Genomic DNA, 17495 nt, shown 5'->3' on the forward strand with positions numbered 1-17495 from the left:
ATTTCTTTCAAGCTTAGAATGAAATAGCAATGGCTTTAGTGCAGAGCATTCTTGTGCCCTTACAATGATTGATATAATTATTTACATTGTCCCTTTATGGAAGACTAAATTAAAAGCATTGCACAGTGGCTAAGTTTTATATACAAAGAAGAAAAAAAGGAGTAGATGAAAAACAGCACTCCTATAACTAAATGTGCCCTTTCACTGACAACAAACTCAACGACTGATAAAAGCAAATCAAAGACAGATGTTATTAGTTTTCTTCATTCACTTGCTTTTTTTACAATCATATGGTTTCACAGCACATGACAGAATGAACCTCTCGGTAACCAAAAATTGACAACTGATTTCACTTAAGAGTCGAGGGAATACTGTCCTCCAACAAGTGATTAAGTAGATTTGACACCGTCCAAGAACAAGTTACATTAGCGAAACAGTTCCAGAGACACGAAGGAGACGAGTGAAGCGCTAATCGATCAATGATCAGAAAAGAAGATTTGAGAGTATTGAAGGTTCAGCCAGACACAAGGCAACAAAGCCCGGAGAATCGCCTCTTCCTCTGCCTCGCCGGTGGATAAGGAGTCAGATTTAGCAGACTGCTGTCATCTACATGCATGAAAATGCAGTATTAAATCAATACATATATAAATATAGAAGGTGTAAAGAAACCATTTCAAATCTGTTTGAGACTCACCTTGATTTTTCAGTGGCAAAGGCATTGTCTCCCTGAGTTTGCTTAGAAGGTTTCTCATTTCTCGCATATCACTGGAAGAAATTTCACAATGCATTAACTATCTGAGATCACAGTCAAATGGATATTTAGTACACTTTTACCTCATTTAGGCTTTAACACCATTTTACCCCATTAATACCCCAAATTGGTTGACAAGCATTTTATACAGACTACTGTTTAAAAGTTTGGGTCACTAATTTATTCCTTTGATGGCAAAGCTGACATAAAAAAGCTAAATATGCTGACTTGGTGCTGCACAAGGAAATTTTTAAAACAATGTGCTGCTTAATATCCTCTTAAACTCTGAGGACCCTGTACAGGGTCGGGAATGACATCGTCATGTACTTTCCATTTTAAATGTCTGTGGAAGAGCTATGATGTTATATGTGGTACCATTTGAAAGCTTAGAGTCTTTACTGTGGTAGAGGAGATATCTATACTTCTGGAGATATGCATCACTTTGGCATTTGTTTTACACAAAGGCAAGGCAAGGCAAGGCAAGTTTATTTGTATAGCACATTTCATACCCAATGGCAATTCAAAGTGCTTTACATAGAAATTAATTAAAACAGTGGTAACAAATGCATGAGAAAAAAAAAGAGTACCATATGGACGAATAAAAATTAAAAACAAGCATAGTTAAAAACAGTTGTAAAGACAATAATAAGAATAAAAAAAAAAAAAAAATATATATATATATATATATATATATATATATATATATATATATATATATATATATATATATATATATAAAAATGGTCAGATCCCTGATATAAAAATAAACATTTTTTTGTAAAAATGAAAAACAAAGTAATGTATTTACACTAAATTACTCTGGCGCCATTTCCTCCTGGATTTGGCCTACCCAAATTGAAAAGCCTCCAATACACACATACAGTGGTCTAGGTTCAAAATGTTGATGTCATTTTACAGGAAATCCTTTAAAGTTACATAAAACACTGCTAAAAGTGATAAACATGTAAGTATATGTTGTGTAAGCTGTTATAACCCCCCCCCCCCCCCCCCAAAAAAAAAACACTGGACACTGGAATATTGCATTTATATCACTGTATATGGTGGTGGAGGGGGGTAGCAGGGGAGGGGGAGGGTGTCATTCCTTCAGACCCATTTGAGTAAATCTGGCATACAACATGACACAGACAAACTTCTTTTTTCCACTATTTTCTGTAATTTAGTGGAAACAGCCCAAACTGTCTGCAGGAACCTGGAGCACTTTCAAAAATGAATTTATGGGAAAACAACCAAAAATTGCTACTTTTACGGGGGGTTATTACAGCTTAGACAACATTTACTTACATGTTTATCACTTTTAGCGGTGTTTTATGTAACTTCATATGGTTTCCTGTAAAAAGACACCAACATTTTGAACCTATGTATGTGTGTTTAGGAAGCTTTTCCATTTTGGTAGGCCAAATCCAGGCGGATATCCCAAAAAATGGCCCTGAGTGTAAGAGGATATTTTGGTGAAACCTGTGAAACATTTTCAGGGTTCTTTTATGAATAGAAAGATCAGAACATCGTTTTTTTAATTAGAAATATTTTGAAACATTAACGCCTTTACTGTCATTTTTTTTATTCATTTAATGTGTCCTTGATGAATAAAAGGTTTTAAAAAAGAACTTACTGACCCTAAACTTTTGAATTGTGTATTTATTTAAAAAATGCTACACATTTAAATTGAATATTTAGTTTAGAAATGTTTTAAATATATAGTTCTAAAACCTTTAATTAATAATTATAATCTTTGTTGTATATAAATACATATTGGGATTAAAGCTCATTACAAAGGTTTACAGTCTTGCACTTTTGTCCTTTTCTCAGATTTTAGCTTAAAATCGAAGTTTGTCATGCTGTGAATTATACATGAAATGGTTGATTTGGCCGAAATCCCAAAAGAGAAAATGAATAGGAAACAATACTGCTGAAAAAGCGGAAGCTGACGTTCCTATTCCATTAGTTCAGTTTTTCGTACCTCTCTATGTTCTCAATGTCTGCGCACACGACCCAAGACTCCTGTGGAAAATCTACAGGTGATGATGAACGATCTTCCAGCATTGGCACATCAGAGCTTTCGTCTACCCTGCAGTCCATGTTTGGTTCAGGACACACATCATTTCCTAAAATGAGTTAAACAAAACCGTGCAAGACAGTTATACTTTGTTTTGCTTATTGAAAAACCAAATGAATTCTCAAAGAAGCTGTTTCATGTATTTATTGTGCCATCTTCAGACTGACAGTAGTATTTCGTCATGCAGTATATTAGCTGTATGTACTCATGTCTGCTTATGTAAAGAATCTGCTGTCCTCTGCTGGCTGTCATTGACACAACACCTTTCCTATGGAGCTGCAGAACACCCAACAGACACATAGACTTGAGCATCTCTGTAATGTACATCTCCAGGCAGCACTGAAGCTGGATGAACAACCTGCATATTTCTGGGTGGATTTCACCATCCTCTGGCCTAAGACAAGCATAGAAAGAAAAACAGAATCCATATCAGCTGAGCTTTATGATATCCCACAGTCACATCTTCAGAAGTATTCTAACACAAATGCTTACCCAGAGATTGCATCGAGGTTTTCATAGGCGGCCTGGGCCACGGCACATCCTTTGATGCGAGTCTTGTGCATATGTGCCCTTAAAGAAGGACAGTCGACTGTATTCTCCCCTATGGAGATGACCTGCTCACGATGTAGGGCCACAAGAGTGTTGAACTCCTGAACGGTCTAAAAATGTAGACAAATCTTACTCAGTCTATTTTTAGAAAGTGAATATGTATATTCCTGGAAAACCCTGATTAAGCTGTCAGCTGTGTTTTTGGTAGCTGGTTAGGCTGGTAGACCTTCTTGGACCAGCACCAGCACCAAAGCACCAGCTTGTCAACCTGGCATTTGGAACATGGTAGCTGGTTGATCATTCTTGACTAGCAAGAAACCAGCCATTTTCCCAAAAAAAAAAAAAAAAAAAAAAAAATTCCTACAAGATTTTCCAGCAGGGTAAACACGAGTTATAGCTGTCATTATCTATGCCACATAGCAACACATGTGATTGTGGGGAGGAATGTAATTTCTAAACAATGGTGCAATATGAAAATACAAGTGGCGAGTGATAAACATAATAAAACCAATCATCTATCTTATAATCAATTCACAAACAATTATTTAGGTTTCAATACATCACCGTGTATACGGGCTGTATAGGCAGCAATTATCCGTACGTTCTGGTAAACCTAAACCTGTTAACTTGCATAATTGATAATGATTTTAATGTGTATACCAATAAAGACTATCGAGAAAAAAAAGCACCCGCAGAAGTGGCAGTGGTTGTTCTACAAGCTCACCGTTCTACAGTCATCCATCGCCCGCTGAGCTCTCCGCGTGCTCTCGGTGCTCTCGCGGCGCTCCGGATCCCTCATTGAAGACTTGCCGATTTGAAAAATGTTGGCTGCAGATCTGGGGCGGTTCTTTCGCCCGATCGGTGCAGAACACATGCATACGCATCCACGAATAAAACCACCTCACTGAGAAAATGTCATTAATCAGTCTGTCCTCGTTTCGAGGGTGAGGTCGATACTTGGATGAGGGTTGTTGTCTCTGCCGTCGACGATTAGAGTGATGTGACAAAGCCTAGCGAGCGTCCGCGACGCTTCCTCTGCATCTCCGCACCAACAGGCGAGTCACCTTCACCTCTGTTGAGGGCCGAGCGCGACTGTAACTCCACAGCAGCGGGCTTCAATCCTGGATAGAGTTCGTCACAGAAGCACAATTGCTTATTATGAGAAAACGGAGTTATTCACGATTTCATTTGTAGCCCACATGCGCCGTGCGCAGTTTCAAGCATGAATCATTGCTTATATTACACTGACACTGTCCATTAAAAAACCTACGTTTTGTCACACAAAAACTTTCCTGCAACATTCTAAGAACAAGTTTGTGGTTAAAAAAAAACCCCAAAAGGCATGTGTTTACAATGTTGGAGTTTTTGTATTTTGAGTTGAGTTTTTCGTAACAATTGTAACGGGGCAATTGATTGTAGGCCTAAGATATCAAATTATACCAATCAGAAACGAGACAGAACCATGAAACTCATTTTGCATGCTCTGTGGAGAAGCTCTGTCGACAAGCTGCTTAATGATAGTTGGTAAAGTTGCTCTACAAAGATTATTTTTGCGCATGAAAGTATATATTTTTTTCATCTAGAGTATTTCCCTCATACTGCCTTAACCATTATTGTCTGTCTTGTTTTGATGACCAATCTGTTGTCTTTCTTTTCCAAACATTTAATTGTTATAGCTAGCAGGCTGGTCATGGGATCTACACTCGGGGTAATTACAATTAAATGCTGCCAATGGCGTAAGATCAACATATTTATTAACATATCAATTATGTTTGCCTTGTAAGCCTAAACTCAATATATAAAATATTGTTTTTTCCTTCTAATGTCGTAACAATATACGAACGTTTTTGTGTTCAGAAGTTTAAATATAGCCCACGATACTGTACTGTATGTAATATGTATACTGTGTTATCAATATATTTAGTGGCATAGCCTAGTCCAGACGTTAAATGTTTTGGATCCATTTTATCAAATACACAAGGCCCTGTACACTCTGTTCACAGGATGCCGTTTAGACCAAGGAAAACAGCAAGGGGAATGTCACTGTCCATACTGTAAAGGATATTAAATAGTTTAAACTATATCTATATTATTTGAAGTTTCTTGTGGTCCTTGGTATTAATACAAAGCTATTACACGTTACAATCGCCCCTGCATGTGGGGGCAGATGTAACATTTTAACTTCTAACCTTTCAATCAATATTGTGACTCTAACATCGCTTGGTGACTGTTAACAATTAAAACACAGATACATATTACCAACATAAAAATTGTATCCAAATATTTCAAAAGGTTTTTGAGCAATGACAACATGACCAAAATAAGTTACAACTTCCCCCAGTCTCATACCTCTAAAGGTAAAGGTCTATGCACACGATGAACTGTTAGCGATAATTCAAAGCTTGAAAATACAATTTCCTACAGATCGCCATAACTTTTTAATTAATTTTACAAAAAATACCTTAAAGTTTGAGATAAGAAATCTTGTTAAAGTGATTGTATGATTAAAACAAGAACAAATATCTGCTAATGGGATCATAAATTCCAATGTAAAGTAATTTGCATACCTAGTGACAGATATTTGTTCTTGTTTAAAGCATAAATATACTTCATTTTTGTCCAATTTCTCAGAAAACAAGGTTTATTTTATTTTGTATTTCAAGCAAATGTATCTTGATTTAGAGATGTTTAGAATTTGTACTGAAAATCAAAAATTCTGGGGAAGAATTTTTTTTTCAGTGCATGCAATTTAATTAATTTTAATTTAATTTAATAGATTATGTTTGAATTTTTCTTGACTCTGCATTCATCTTTGGAACAAGATTTTTTTTTATGAAATCTGAGAAATGTCTGTCCATACAGTGTAAGAAACTACCACTGATGCTTCAAGAAGTTTATAAAGAGATCTTAAAACGAAACCTTACAAATCAAGCGGGTTTATTCCAAATTTCACTTTATATGATAAGCTAAAGTCTTACGGGTTTGGAACAACATTAGGGTGGGTAAATTATGACAATTTTCATTTTAGGGTGAACTTTCCCTTTAAGTGTACTGACCTACTTTTGATGTATTCATCCAAAATTGGACAAATCTGATTTAATGTCCTGATATTGAATTTAAGACTTTCTGCTCAAATTTAAGACATTTTAAGGCCTTAAATTGTGGAAGGTTAAATTAAGACTTTTTTATACCCGCGGAAACCCTGCCAAACTTTGCTTTGATACAGGACTGGGTTGTCTAAGGCCATTGCCAAATTAAATTACAATCAAATTCCCATAGATTGAATTGATACAACAACAAATGTTCTCAAACCATTTACTATCTAAAATAAGCCATTAAATCTATTGTACAACACATTTAGTGGAAGAAACCTGGGCATTAGACAAGCATTAGACAAGCATCTAAATGGCTCTAACTAACAGCAACAGAAATAAAGTCTGTACAAACAGACTAAGCATTATGCCCTGAATTATTGCTTTTTTGTTTTCTAATGCATTATAATACTGTTTACAGGTCAAGTAGGTAGATAGTAGGCAACAGCTAAACGTGATATCTAAGAATTGCACAAACCCTGTAAGACCTAATCCACAAATAAACACACAGAAAGAAAAACACCTTAATAATATTTCATCATATTTGAAGCTACAGTGAAATAAAAGTATGAGGCACTTGATGAGATGTCCATCGTCAACAACATTCATTTGTCCAGCAACAGCAAAGTCATATCTAATCTTCTATTCATTAGATGAGGAGGAAGTAGCAGAGGCCACAGAAGATGATGAACGCCATCATCCAGTGCAGAGAGTAAATAGAAATGATCACAAAGTCAATGTCAAATGGCCAACCCCACATGTCTCCAAGATCCAATGCATCCAGGCCAAATGCTCTGTGGGGAAACTGCCAGCGACTGGCAGGGCCTCCGTGTCTCTGAAATCCTGAAATAACAAAGAAAAAGGAAGTTAACTTGAAATTAAAATCCTTGGGTCTTGAATGCTTATGCAAATGACATATGACCAACCCCAAAAGATGCGGAAACGCTTTGGACAGTTGGGCAGGGGCCATTTTGAATAGTTGGTCTTCTGAAAGGTCTCATGTCTTGACTGATATACTTTTGGGAAGCATGTCTTTGTAGTTTGATTGAGCTCTGAAACAAACAAAAAATATGTATTAGGTGATTAGATAAAGTTGTGATGTACTGAGACAGAAAATAGACTTTATCTGTCCCACTCACCTTCCTGAAAGAGCACATGGGAAATGAGGGTCCTACAGAGGGGACACGGGGTATTGCTTGGCCGATTCTTAGCCAGAGTTCTCAAACAGGGCTCACAGAACACATGACTGCAAGGATGGCACTTGTAGGGGCTGTAATATACGTCTAAACACACGGCACATGTGTATCCCTCTCTCTCCTCATCATCGCTGCCGGTTAGGTCCCACTTCATTGCCTGATAGGTAGAAGTAACATAATAAAACATCACTCAAGAACTGATGAATTATGTTTACGATAAAAAAACAGACATTCAATTTATTCTCTATGTAAAAGATGTGACCTACTGGTTATCAAAACTATAAAAATAAAAAATAAAAACAAGAGACCTGCTGCAAGAGCCATGTGCAGCTGTGAATGTCTTATTAAGATCCTCAGGATTCTTGCAGCAGCCTATTATGTGGATTTATGACTTTTTCCATGGATGTATTATTGACATTTTGCCAGAACTCGTCAGTACAACACAGCCCTTCGTCCAATAGCCCACATTCATTTCTTGCTTATCTGACACCTTATTAAACATTAAACAAACAAAAGCTGTGTACCATTCAGAACAGAGGAATTAAACCGAATACATAATTGTAATTCATATTATTACAAAAAAATAAATTAAGTAGATTAAACTAAGGACACTCACACTATGGATCATAACTATGAGGTTACTGTTGCTCGTACAGTAGATCATGGTGCTAGCAATGCCAAGGTCATGGGTTCAATTCCCAAGGAATATAGAAACTGATGAAATGTATACATGAAACGATATGTGAATCACTTTGGATAAACACATCTGAAAAATGCATAAATGCAACTTATTGCATTCTTATACTTATTCTTATACTTATAAGGTTTTAATGACCATAGGGAAGACTACGTCACAATAATAATAATAACACCACAGATCAATGTAATTGGAATTGCTTTAAAAAAAAAAATTAAAAATCAGCCAATCGAAATCTACCGATCTTTAAAGATATCGAGCATTTAAAACAGCAGACAACAAAACTGCAGCATAAGCTTATAATAAACAGAACATTATTGCGCATTGGTGTGTGGATGCTAATGTAGTTATAATAGTTATTTTACATGTATATTTCTTTGTGTAAATGGGTCTTTAAAATAGAACAAAACACATAACATAATCCGTGTCATTTTTTTAATAATACATTTTAACATAATTACCCATAAAATTTGGTTTACCAAAACATTTTTCCAAAATTTACTTATGTCTGTGTCCAGGGAAATATGTCTAATCATTTGAGAAGAAATGTACATCAGAGAACAAATAAGCATAATTATTCAAAACAAATATTATTTTTCAAAATCAATATGGACAATAAAATATGGTGGGGTGCATATTGTTTAAAACTAATCTAACAAAGCCAATTCTCAAAATTTGCCATGACTTTAAAACATCTCACCAGATCTTTTGCCTCCTGCTGTCTCTGAATCCAGCGTTCCTTCTTCCTCTGCTTCCTTCTTAGGCTTTTCAGGCGGTTTTTCTCTCTCTTGGAAAGCTTTGGCTCCATACTGGGTAAGATGTTTCTGGATGGCTCCTCCATCAGTCTGACGTCCTCTGGATCCACTGCTCTGTCCAGAGAAGTTCTGCTCTGGGAAGCAGAACCCACATGCCGTTCTTCTAAACTCTCCCGATAATCATACAGCTGTAGTGGCAATTGAGAAGATAAAGGAACAGCTGTGCCTCTCTCAACATTCTCAAGAATCTGTGGTTCTTCACTTGACTCAACCTCAAGTTCAGTTTCAGCAGAGACTACATGAGATACAGGACAGGAGAAGTTTAGGGTTGAGGAAGGAGAGGGAGCTAAGTTCATTGTCTGAGGGAGAGACTCCATTTCATTCTTCCTCTGTCCAGTATGTTCTCTAGTCCTTCCTAGTCTTTTCAAAAGAACTGGAGATTTTAGATCCTGATCAACACGACTTTTACTGAGATGTACAGTTGTATCATGTCCACAGGTGCATTTGGAGATATTGACAAAATTAAAGCCTCCTAAGCGAGCTCCACAATACTGGCAGTTTAACTTCCCGACAGTCCAATTGACCTGTGAAAGGGTACATTTTATCAGAATAGATCATTCCTTTTCAAGGTGATTCTCAATAGCCCAAATCGCATACATTAAAAACAGTAAAAATGCAAACTCTGTACCTGATCAACACTTGACAATATCCAATCTGGCAAAGATTCAACTTTCAAATGCCACACATTGCATGTGGCTGCAGCCTCTCTTGATGTGACCACCTGTAACAACAATATATATCAGTGTCACTGAATATACAGCGAGATCATACAAAATACATGTTATTTTTTATTTAGTATTGTTCTGAATAAGATATTTTACATAAAAACATGTAACATATACATCTATACTAGACCAAAAAAATAGCTGAATTTATAAACAAAAAAAGACCCTGTTCAAAAGTATATGAACCCTTGATTGTTAATACTACAAGTTCATTACCTGAATGATCCACAACTTTTTTTTTTGTTTGTTTAGTGATAGTTGTTCTTGAGTCCTTTGTTTGTCCTGAGCAGTTCAACCACCCAATGTTCTTCAGAAAAATCCTCCAGGTCCTGCAGTCTTATGTTTTCCAGCATATTTTGCATATTTGAACCAGCAGTGGGTTCATAAACTTTTGAACAGGGTAATTTTTACAAATTCAGCAAAAAAAAAAAAAAAAAAAAAAAAAAAAAAAAATTTTTGTCTTGCGTACTATATGTAAACTCCTTTTTATGTAAAATATCTTATTCAGGACAGTACTAAATACAATTTAAAAGAAAATACATTTTGTATGATCTCTCATATTTTAAAATTATTCACAGATTCTGCAAAGGGTTCACATAATTTTTCTTGCCACTGTAAGTTACAGATGATTATACTATATATATATATATATATATATATATATATATATATATATATATATATATATATATATATATATATATATATATTACATAAAGCTATTTAACCATTCCCAGACTGAGATATAAAGCAGTTACCTCCTTTTAAAAACATATATTTTGAATTTTAGATCCTAATCACCCACCTTAAGACTGGTTGAGTCTATTAGACATCTACGGCACTTTCTGCAGCGAAGGTTTGTTGAATCTTCTAGCGACCAAGATGTATCCATTTCTTCATTCTGTTTGAAATGTGCAGTAGAAAACCATATTTTATCCCTATACAAATCCTTAGGTAGATCAATACCGCATACAACACAAAGCATGCAAAAATAGTTGATTGTTATGTAATATCCGTGGTTGTCATCAGTGTATGGCTTTATAATATCCCTTTCTGCACATTAGAAAACTTTTGCTTGACCATAAAATAGCCAATGCAATCTACTTGGCACAAACAACACCAAAATTAGTACAACAAAACAACGTTTGCTGTATTTAGTATATATCCAGACACTAAATTTTACCTCCAGTTTGTATACAGATGTAAACAGTATAAGTTAGTTTTCTCAATAAAGGACCTACAGCGATCATTTTGGCCGGTGTTTTGTTGTCATTATTATGCAAATAAGTTAAGTAGGCTACTTTTTGTAACAAAATATTGTTCACGTTGTTCCCGTACGTACAAAAACATGCCGTACCACGAAAGAGGTAGCCATTTTCTTCGACGGAATCTCTGAAGAGTGCGTTACTTCAAGTTGTTTGGCTAAAAGGCTAAAAACAACAGCCAGCCTGGCTCTGCACTACTCGGAGTACAGATGCCTTCCTTGACTACGGAAGCCGCAGAGGGACAAAACGTCCCGGAACCAGGTCTGCATACAATTACTGAACATACACGATCAGAAATGTATTTCTCATTAATAAAGTCATTCACTTATTTATTCAGCCATTCAGGATCTCCCAACCTTAACCACATACACAAATAATTCAGAGTAAACTTTAATCAACACTGCACATTTTGTAGGATATCTCCCTTATTATTCAAGTCTTGCAGTCTCTAATGAGCTAAGTTGATGTTAGATGAGGGAGACATGCAAAAGGTCCCCGACAGGTTTGGAAACCGGTAGGCCTATAGACTATACACTAATACGTAGGGGTGGAGCGGAGGAATGAAACGTGTTTGTGCCAAAACGGTGAGTTTCCTCAGCAGCAGGCGCGCTACAGCAGGTGGCAGCAGCAATACAATTTTCAGCTCGACGGGTGTCGCTGACTACGGGAAAAAGTTAATTTCTGGAGAAAAAAAAAGTTCAATCCTTTAAAGTCTCAGGGAAATTGGGTCTTGCTGACAATTTTTGTTAAAGCTACGCATAGCCGAAATCTTAGCCTACTTGCTTCAGTAGTTTTTTTGTGTGTGTCAGGTGAGATGAGAATGGACGGATCTCACTGGAATTCTGGGAAAATGCATGTGCAATTGTATGTCGAGACTCGAGCCCACCCGACACACCTGCGTAGGTAACTGACGTGTGGACCACTGCTGATATAAATGGAGACGCATCGTCACAAGTCGTCAGTAATAATGTTGATGGTTGGCATCGCCTTCAAGTGTATGAGCTCCTCTGAATGGAGTAGTGCTGTTTACTGAAAGCGTCTGCGAATTGTGTGCTCTACACGACATGGAAGAAAACAACACCACGTCTTTATTATTTCAGAACGACAGTGGTTTCGATCAACAAATCGACAATGTGACTTTACCTGTGAAGGTTCCTCTAAGTTACCAGATCTCCACGTCTTTGCTGATCGGCGCGCTCATTCTATGTTCCATATTTGGAAACGCGTGTGTTGTGGCGGCTATTGCTTTGGAAAGATCCCTGCAAAATGTTGCAAACTACCTGATCGGATCACTTGCGGTGACGGACCTCATGGTGTCGGTGCTTGTGTTGCCCATGGCGGCTCTTTATCAAGTTTTAGACAAATGGACACTTGGACAGGTAACTTGTGATATTTTTATTTCTTTGGACATTTTATGTTGCACATCTTCCATCCTGCACCTGTGCGCTATAGCTTTGGATAGATACTGGGCAATCACCGACCCTATAGACTACATGAAGAAGAGGACATTAAAGCGCGCGGCTCTTTTAATCACCGTTACCTGGTTTGTCGGCTTTTCGATTTCAATTCCACCCATGCTGATCATGAAATCTCAGCCCAAGAGTAAAGCAGAAGACATGGCCAACCCTGAAGCTTGCATGATCAGCCACGACCCGTGGTACACTATTTACTCCACCTTTTGCGCATTTTACATCCCTCTGATTCTTATGTTGGTCTTGTATGGACGCATATTCAAAGCGGCAAGATTTCGCATTCGCAAAACCGTTCGAAAACCTGAGAAAAAGCGGGTGAAAGGTTTGACTGTGTCGCCTGCGCTTTTTAAGCGCGCGAACGGAGAGCTGGGCAAAAACTGGAAAAGCGCAGTCGAACCCAAGCCCGCCGCGTGCGTAAACGGCGCGATTAAGCACGCTGAGGACGGCGAGTCTCTGGAGATCATCGAGGTTCACAGCAACTCCAAAAACAACCTGCCTCTGCCCAACACGCCAAACTCTGTCCCTCTGTTCGAGAACAAACACGAGAAGAACACCGAGGCGAAGAGGAAGCTCGCCTTGGCGCGCGAGCGCAAGACAGTGAAGACTCTGGGCATTATAATGGGCACTTTCATTCTGTGTTGGCTGCCATTCTTCATCAAAGCGCTCGTGATGCCTTTTTGTCCATCTTGTGATATGCCTTTGTGGCTCATAGACGTTATTAATTGGCTCGGGTATTCCAACTCCCTTTTGAATCCCATAATTTACGCATACTTCAATAAAGACTTTCAGAGCGCGTTCAAGAAAATCATTAAATGCCATTTTTGCAGACCATAAACATATTGTATTTTCAGTTGTAACTGTCAGAAAAACGCGTTTACCAGTATTGATTGCTCAGAAAAAGAATGGTGTATTTTAACAAACTTCCTTTTTAGGACGAGTATGCATAAATATATCATATGTGCTATAATTATGATATCAGGTTACATAATGTGTACAACAAATGCTTATTTCATGTCCATGACAAACACAGATCATGTCCATGATGTGAAAATAAAAAAGTCCTACCTGTTTTTGTCCTTGTTTTTGAGTGTAAATAACAGTATTCAGACCAAAACGCATAGACTAAATTAATATAAGTATTGATGAATATTATATTTTAAAAATGTCTAACAAATTAAATCAGGAATAGCAAAAAAGTTTGATGTAAAGATAACCTTAATTTCTTGGATGGAGAAAATTATGCATATCTCTCTCTCTCATATATATATATATAAGCATGACTATAAAACTATGTTTTTCCCATTGTGTCTGGCATTTAATATTTCACAGATCAAGGATTTCAACAAGCTAATGGCAGAATCACGCTAACACTCAGTGCATTATCAATATTTGCACAAACATGACAGCTGTTATTTTTCTCTAGAGACAGATATATAGATGCGTCACTCTCAGTCCATCCTTTAAATGAGTCTTTATACTTTTCCTCTTTCAGGGACTTTAAAAACCAATGAATCCTGACTTGTGCCTTCATCACCTGTGGAACAGTGTAAACATTGCGTGAAACAATGGCTACAAAGGAGCGCAAGAGAGGCCAAAAGATCCTCTTTCATAAAATAATATTTTCACAACAAGATGCTCCTCGGCACATATCTCTTTTTTGATTATATAATGAAAAAAATCTCAAGGCTTTTACATGATCAGGAATGTGCCAGTGCAAATTGTGCCAATAGATTATGCTAACAGGTCCCCACCACTGTTTAGGTCAACCAATGTATTCTTGTTAGAAACAAAATTGTCAGTTTGTTCCATCAGTGCTGTAAATCAAAAAAAAAAAAACAAGAAAAAAAAAAAAAAAACAAGGGGCAACTTCTTGATTTGTGCATTCATCCTTCACATTTTCCATTAAAGCTATCAATTTACTGGATAATTGTTTTTTTGTTTTTTGTTTTGTTTAAAAAAATAATAATAATAATCGTAGTCTCAAAAGTTGCTACATCAGCCCTGCCATGAATCACTAAAAGCCACTCAACAGAGCAGAGACAGGGGTGCTGGTCACCATAGCGACACTCAGATGTCTCAAACTCTGGGTCTGAGGTGCAATTATCTGATCAAAGGCCTAGGACAATAGACAGAGCCCACATGAACACCCACAGCTGGCATGATTTAGCGACCTGAGGATCCACAGCTATTTATTACCAACGAGAAACCTCCAGAACCCTGCTGAGAAACATTGCTGCTTGCTCAACAAACATTGTTGAGGTCCTTGATTGTCTATTTTGAGTTAGAGCTCTGGCTTAAGAGCTTACTAGCAGAAATACAGTACAAGCTGGATAACAAATCAACTTATTTAAGCCATTACTGGGTCTGTCAAGCAAATCCATTTATCCGCAATGCCTGTGAGGAAAAGACCACAATTTAAGTGTGTATCCAATGAATATGTTGACTGACAGTCAGTGAATAATGGACATTTCTGTTTTTATCTTGCTTTAGCCCTCAGAATCAATACAGTTGAAATATAATGAATATGGTGGGCTCAAGATTAAGCACATGCTTGTACTTTAATAATTCGGCAGTATAATATTGAAAGCATGCAATCAAATGAAATTCAGGAAGTGTAGGTGTTAATTAAATAAATGAAAACAGTTATTCAGGTTTGAGGGAGGAGTGGTGACACCAAGAAATTCAAAATATTTTTTGGTCTTTCAGCCAAGAATAATCAGAGGCTGATGCACGGTCAAAAGAAGAGATTCTGTAAAGTCCAATGTAATCCAGCCAGCTGCACACTGATTCTCGAGTGGCTGTTCTTCACAGTGGGCAAGATAAAAAGCACCACAAAAAACAACAACAACAAAAAAACACACATTAGCAATTGTCAAACAAACCAAAAAAAAAAAAAAACACTAAAAAATACAATAGATCTGCAGTTCACAAGTAGCTTGAGTGTATGCCAATGAAAGCTTTCCCAGAGGTGGCAGGTGCTAGTATTCAACTTCAGTTAAAGGACATATGAAAGGTAATATTTCCAAACCACTTCATTCAGAAGCTGCACAGACGGCAAAAGTGCCCACATGGAAAAGACAGGCAATATTCCAAAATTGCAAATCATTGTTTTTTGTCATTTTAGTTTTGGGCTTTTTGCCATTTTTAATGAAAGAGACATTTGAGAGAAGACAGGAAATTAAGGCAAGGGAAAGTCGGATGACAGAATCGGAGTCGCATCTCCTGCGGTCACATCTCCTGTTTTATGTGTTGTTGTTATTTTTGTGTTCGGATTTGTATGAACTAAATGGCCACAGCTCTGATAATACACTATATATTTTTCATGATGACAACATACTGTTCATTTTATGCATTTTCTTGTCTCCTGTTACCAATGCGGCTTGTTTTAAAGGACACACATGCAGCCTGGTGTAAAATCACATAAACATATGCAGTCAGGTACATAAAATATTTGCAAGGATGAAACTGATTCTTGCTTGTTTCCTAAATAAGAATTAACTCAGTATTCAAAGTCACACTCCAGAACATTAACCTGACAGAAGATGTGATATCATCCATAAAACAATATAAAAAACAAACAAAAAAACATCACAAACATCCAACATCCAAGCTCACTCTTCAAGTGACACATTTATTTTGCTTAATGAGATGTAAAAACATTAAATGTCACGTGATGTGATGCTCTGCAGTTTAAAAGTAAAAAGGTTTCAGCAGTGATATTGCAAATTAGAGTATCATTCCAAGCTAAGGGAAGCTTTCTTTCATTTTACACACAGGCAGACCTATAGCAATTAGACAGGAAGCTTGAGCATCTGACCAGCAAGTGCTTTGAGCATTAGTACATTAACTGTGACTAAATAATTCAGTCACATTTCAGTAGCTGTGAATACAATGTTTTTTTGTCAGAATCATTGATATGAGTGCATCAAATGTAATGGAAAATGTGATTTAGGCCAGTTATATTCATGGTTCATCTGTACTGAATAAAATATAAAATCCATGGCAAGTTTTCAGTTCATAAAAAGGTCATGATCTTTTGCTCCACAATTATCATATTCCTCGTGCAGCTTTTTCTCAAAGATAAATTATACATTATCAGAAAGGGAAGTGGTAGAGTCATTAATTATTCAGATATACATTGTGGCCTTAGAATGTTTGTACATGAATGACCTATGAATTCCAGACAGAAACAAAGTGTGCTGTGCAGCTGCACTGCGACTCAGAAGCAATTCACTCAGTCCACACAGTCAGTTTTACAATGTAGGCTGTAAACATAATTATGTAGGCCTAATATAAAATGTAAAAATACAGTGGGTACAGAAAGTATTCAGACCCCCTTACATTTTTCACTTTTTGTTATAGAAAAAAATGTACTTAAATGATAGCAAAAAACAAATTTAGCATATTACTGCAATATAACAAAGAGGGACAATTTTAAGGGGGTACCCACCGTGTATATACACTCACCTAAAGGATTATTAGGAACCCCATACTAATACTGTGTTTGACCCCCTTTCGCCTTCAGAACTGCCTTAATTCTGCGTTGCATTGATTCAACAAGGTGCTGAAAGCATTCTTTAGAAATGTTGGCCCATATTGATAGGATAGCATCTTGCAGTTGATGGAGATTTGTGGGATGCACATCCAGAGCACGAAGCTCCTGTTCCACCACATTCTAAAGATGCTCTATTGGGTTGAGATCTGGTGACTGTGGGGACCATTTTAGTACAGTGAACAAATTATTTGAGCTTTGTGACATGGTGCATTATCCTGCTGGAAGTAGCCATCAGAGGATGGATACATGGTGGTCATAAAGGGATGGACATGGTCAGAAACAATGTTTAGCATGGCTGTGGCAT

At 37.0% G+C, this 17495-nt stretch overlaps 3 protein-coding genes across 5 annotated transcripts; 1 reads left to right on the plus strand and 2 right to left on the minus strand.

Annotated features, from left to right (window-relative positions):
• Window positions 1-359: 359 nt before the first annotated feature.
• rgs7bpb (regulator of G protein signaling 7 binding protein b) lies at window positions 360-4611 on the minus strand. Its single transcript, XM_067423876.1, has 6 exons — window positions 4099-4611; window positions 3318-3484; window positions 3089-3219; window positions 2730-2874; window positions 695-765; window positions 360-606 (listed from the first exon to the last, which is right to left on the minus strand). Exons 1-6 carry the CDS (start codon window positions 4246-4248, stop codon window positions 515-517), a joined length of 756 nt encoding a protein of 251 aa, XP_067279977.1. The 5' UTR covers window positions 4249-4611; the 3' UTR covers window positions 360-514.
• A 2064-nt stretch (window positions 4612-6675) lies between these two features.
• On the minus strand, window positions 6676-11411 carry rnf180b (ring finger protein 180b). Of its 3 annotated transcripts, none has more exons than XM_067423003.1 (7): window positions 11257-11411; window positions 10705-10800; window positions 9803-9895; window positions 9060-9698; window positions 7606-7819; window positions 7393-7518; window positions 6676-7309 (listed from the first exon to the last, which is right to left on the minus strand). In XM_067423003.1, exons 1-7 carry the CDS (start codon window positions 11272-11274, stop codon window positions 7116-7118), a joined length of 1380 nt encoding a protein of 459 aa, XP_067279104.1. In that variant the 5' UTR covers window positions 11275-11411; the 3' UTR covers window positions 6676-7115. The 3 variants fall into 3 exon arrangements, with proteins under 3 accessions (XP_067279104.1, XP_067279103.1, XP_067279105.1); XM_067423002.1 differs by having other exon boundaries at window positions 11242-11397; XM_067423004.1 differs by lacking the exon at window positions 11257-11411 and adding an exon at window positions 11141-11169.
• Window positions 11412-11886: 475 nt separating this feature from the next.
• On the plus strand, window positions 11887-13692 carry htr1ab (5-hydroxytryptamine (serotonin) receptor 1A b). Its single transcript, XM_067423298.1, has one exon. The coding sequence runs from the start codon at window positions 12229-12231 to the stop codon at window positions 13468-13470; it is 1242 nt and encodes a 413-aa protein (XP_067279399.1). The 5' UTR covers window positions 11887-12228; the 3' UTR covers window positions 13471-13692.
• The last annotated feature ends 3803 nt before the right edge of the window (window positions 13693-17495 follow it).

This window comes from Pseudorasbora parva, chromosome 18, assembly GCF_024679245.1.
Source record: "Pseudorasbora parva isolate DD20220531a chromosome 18, ASM2467924v1, whole genome shotgun sequence".
NCBI lineage: Eukaryota > Metazoa > Chordata > Actinopteri > Cypriniformes > Gobionidae > Pseudorasbora > Pseudorasbora parva.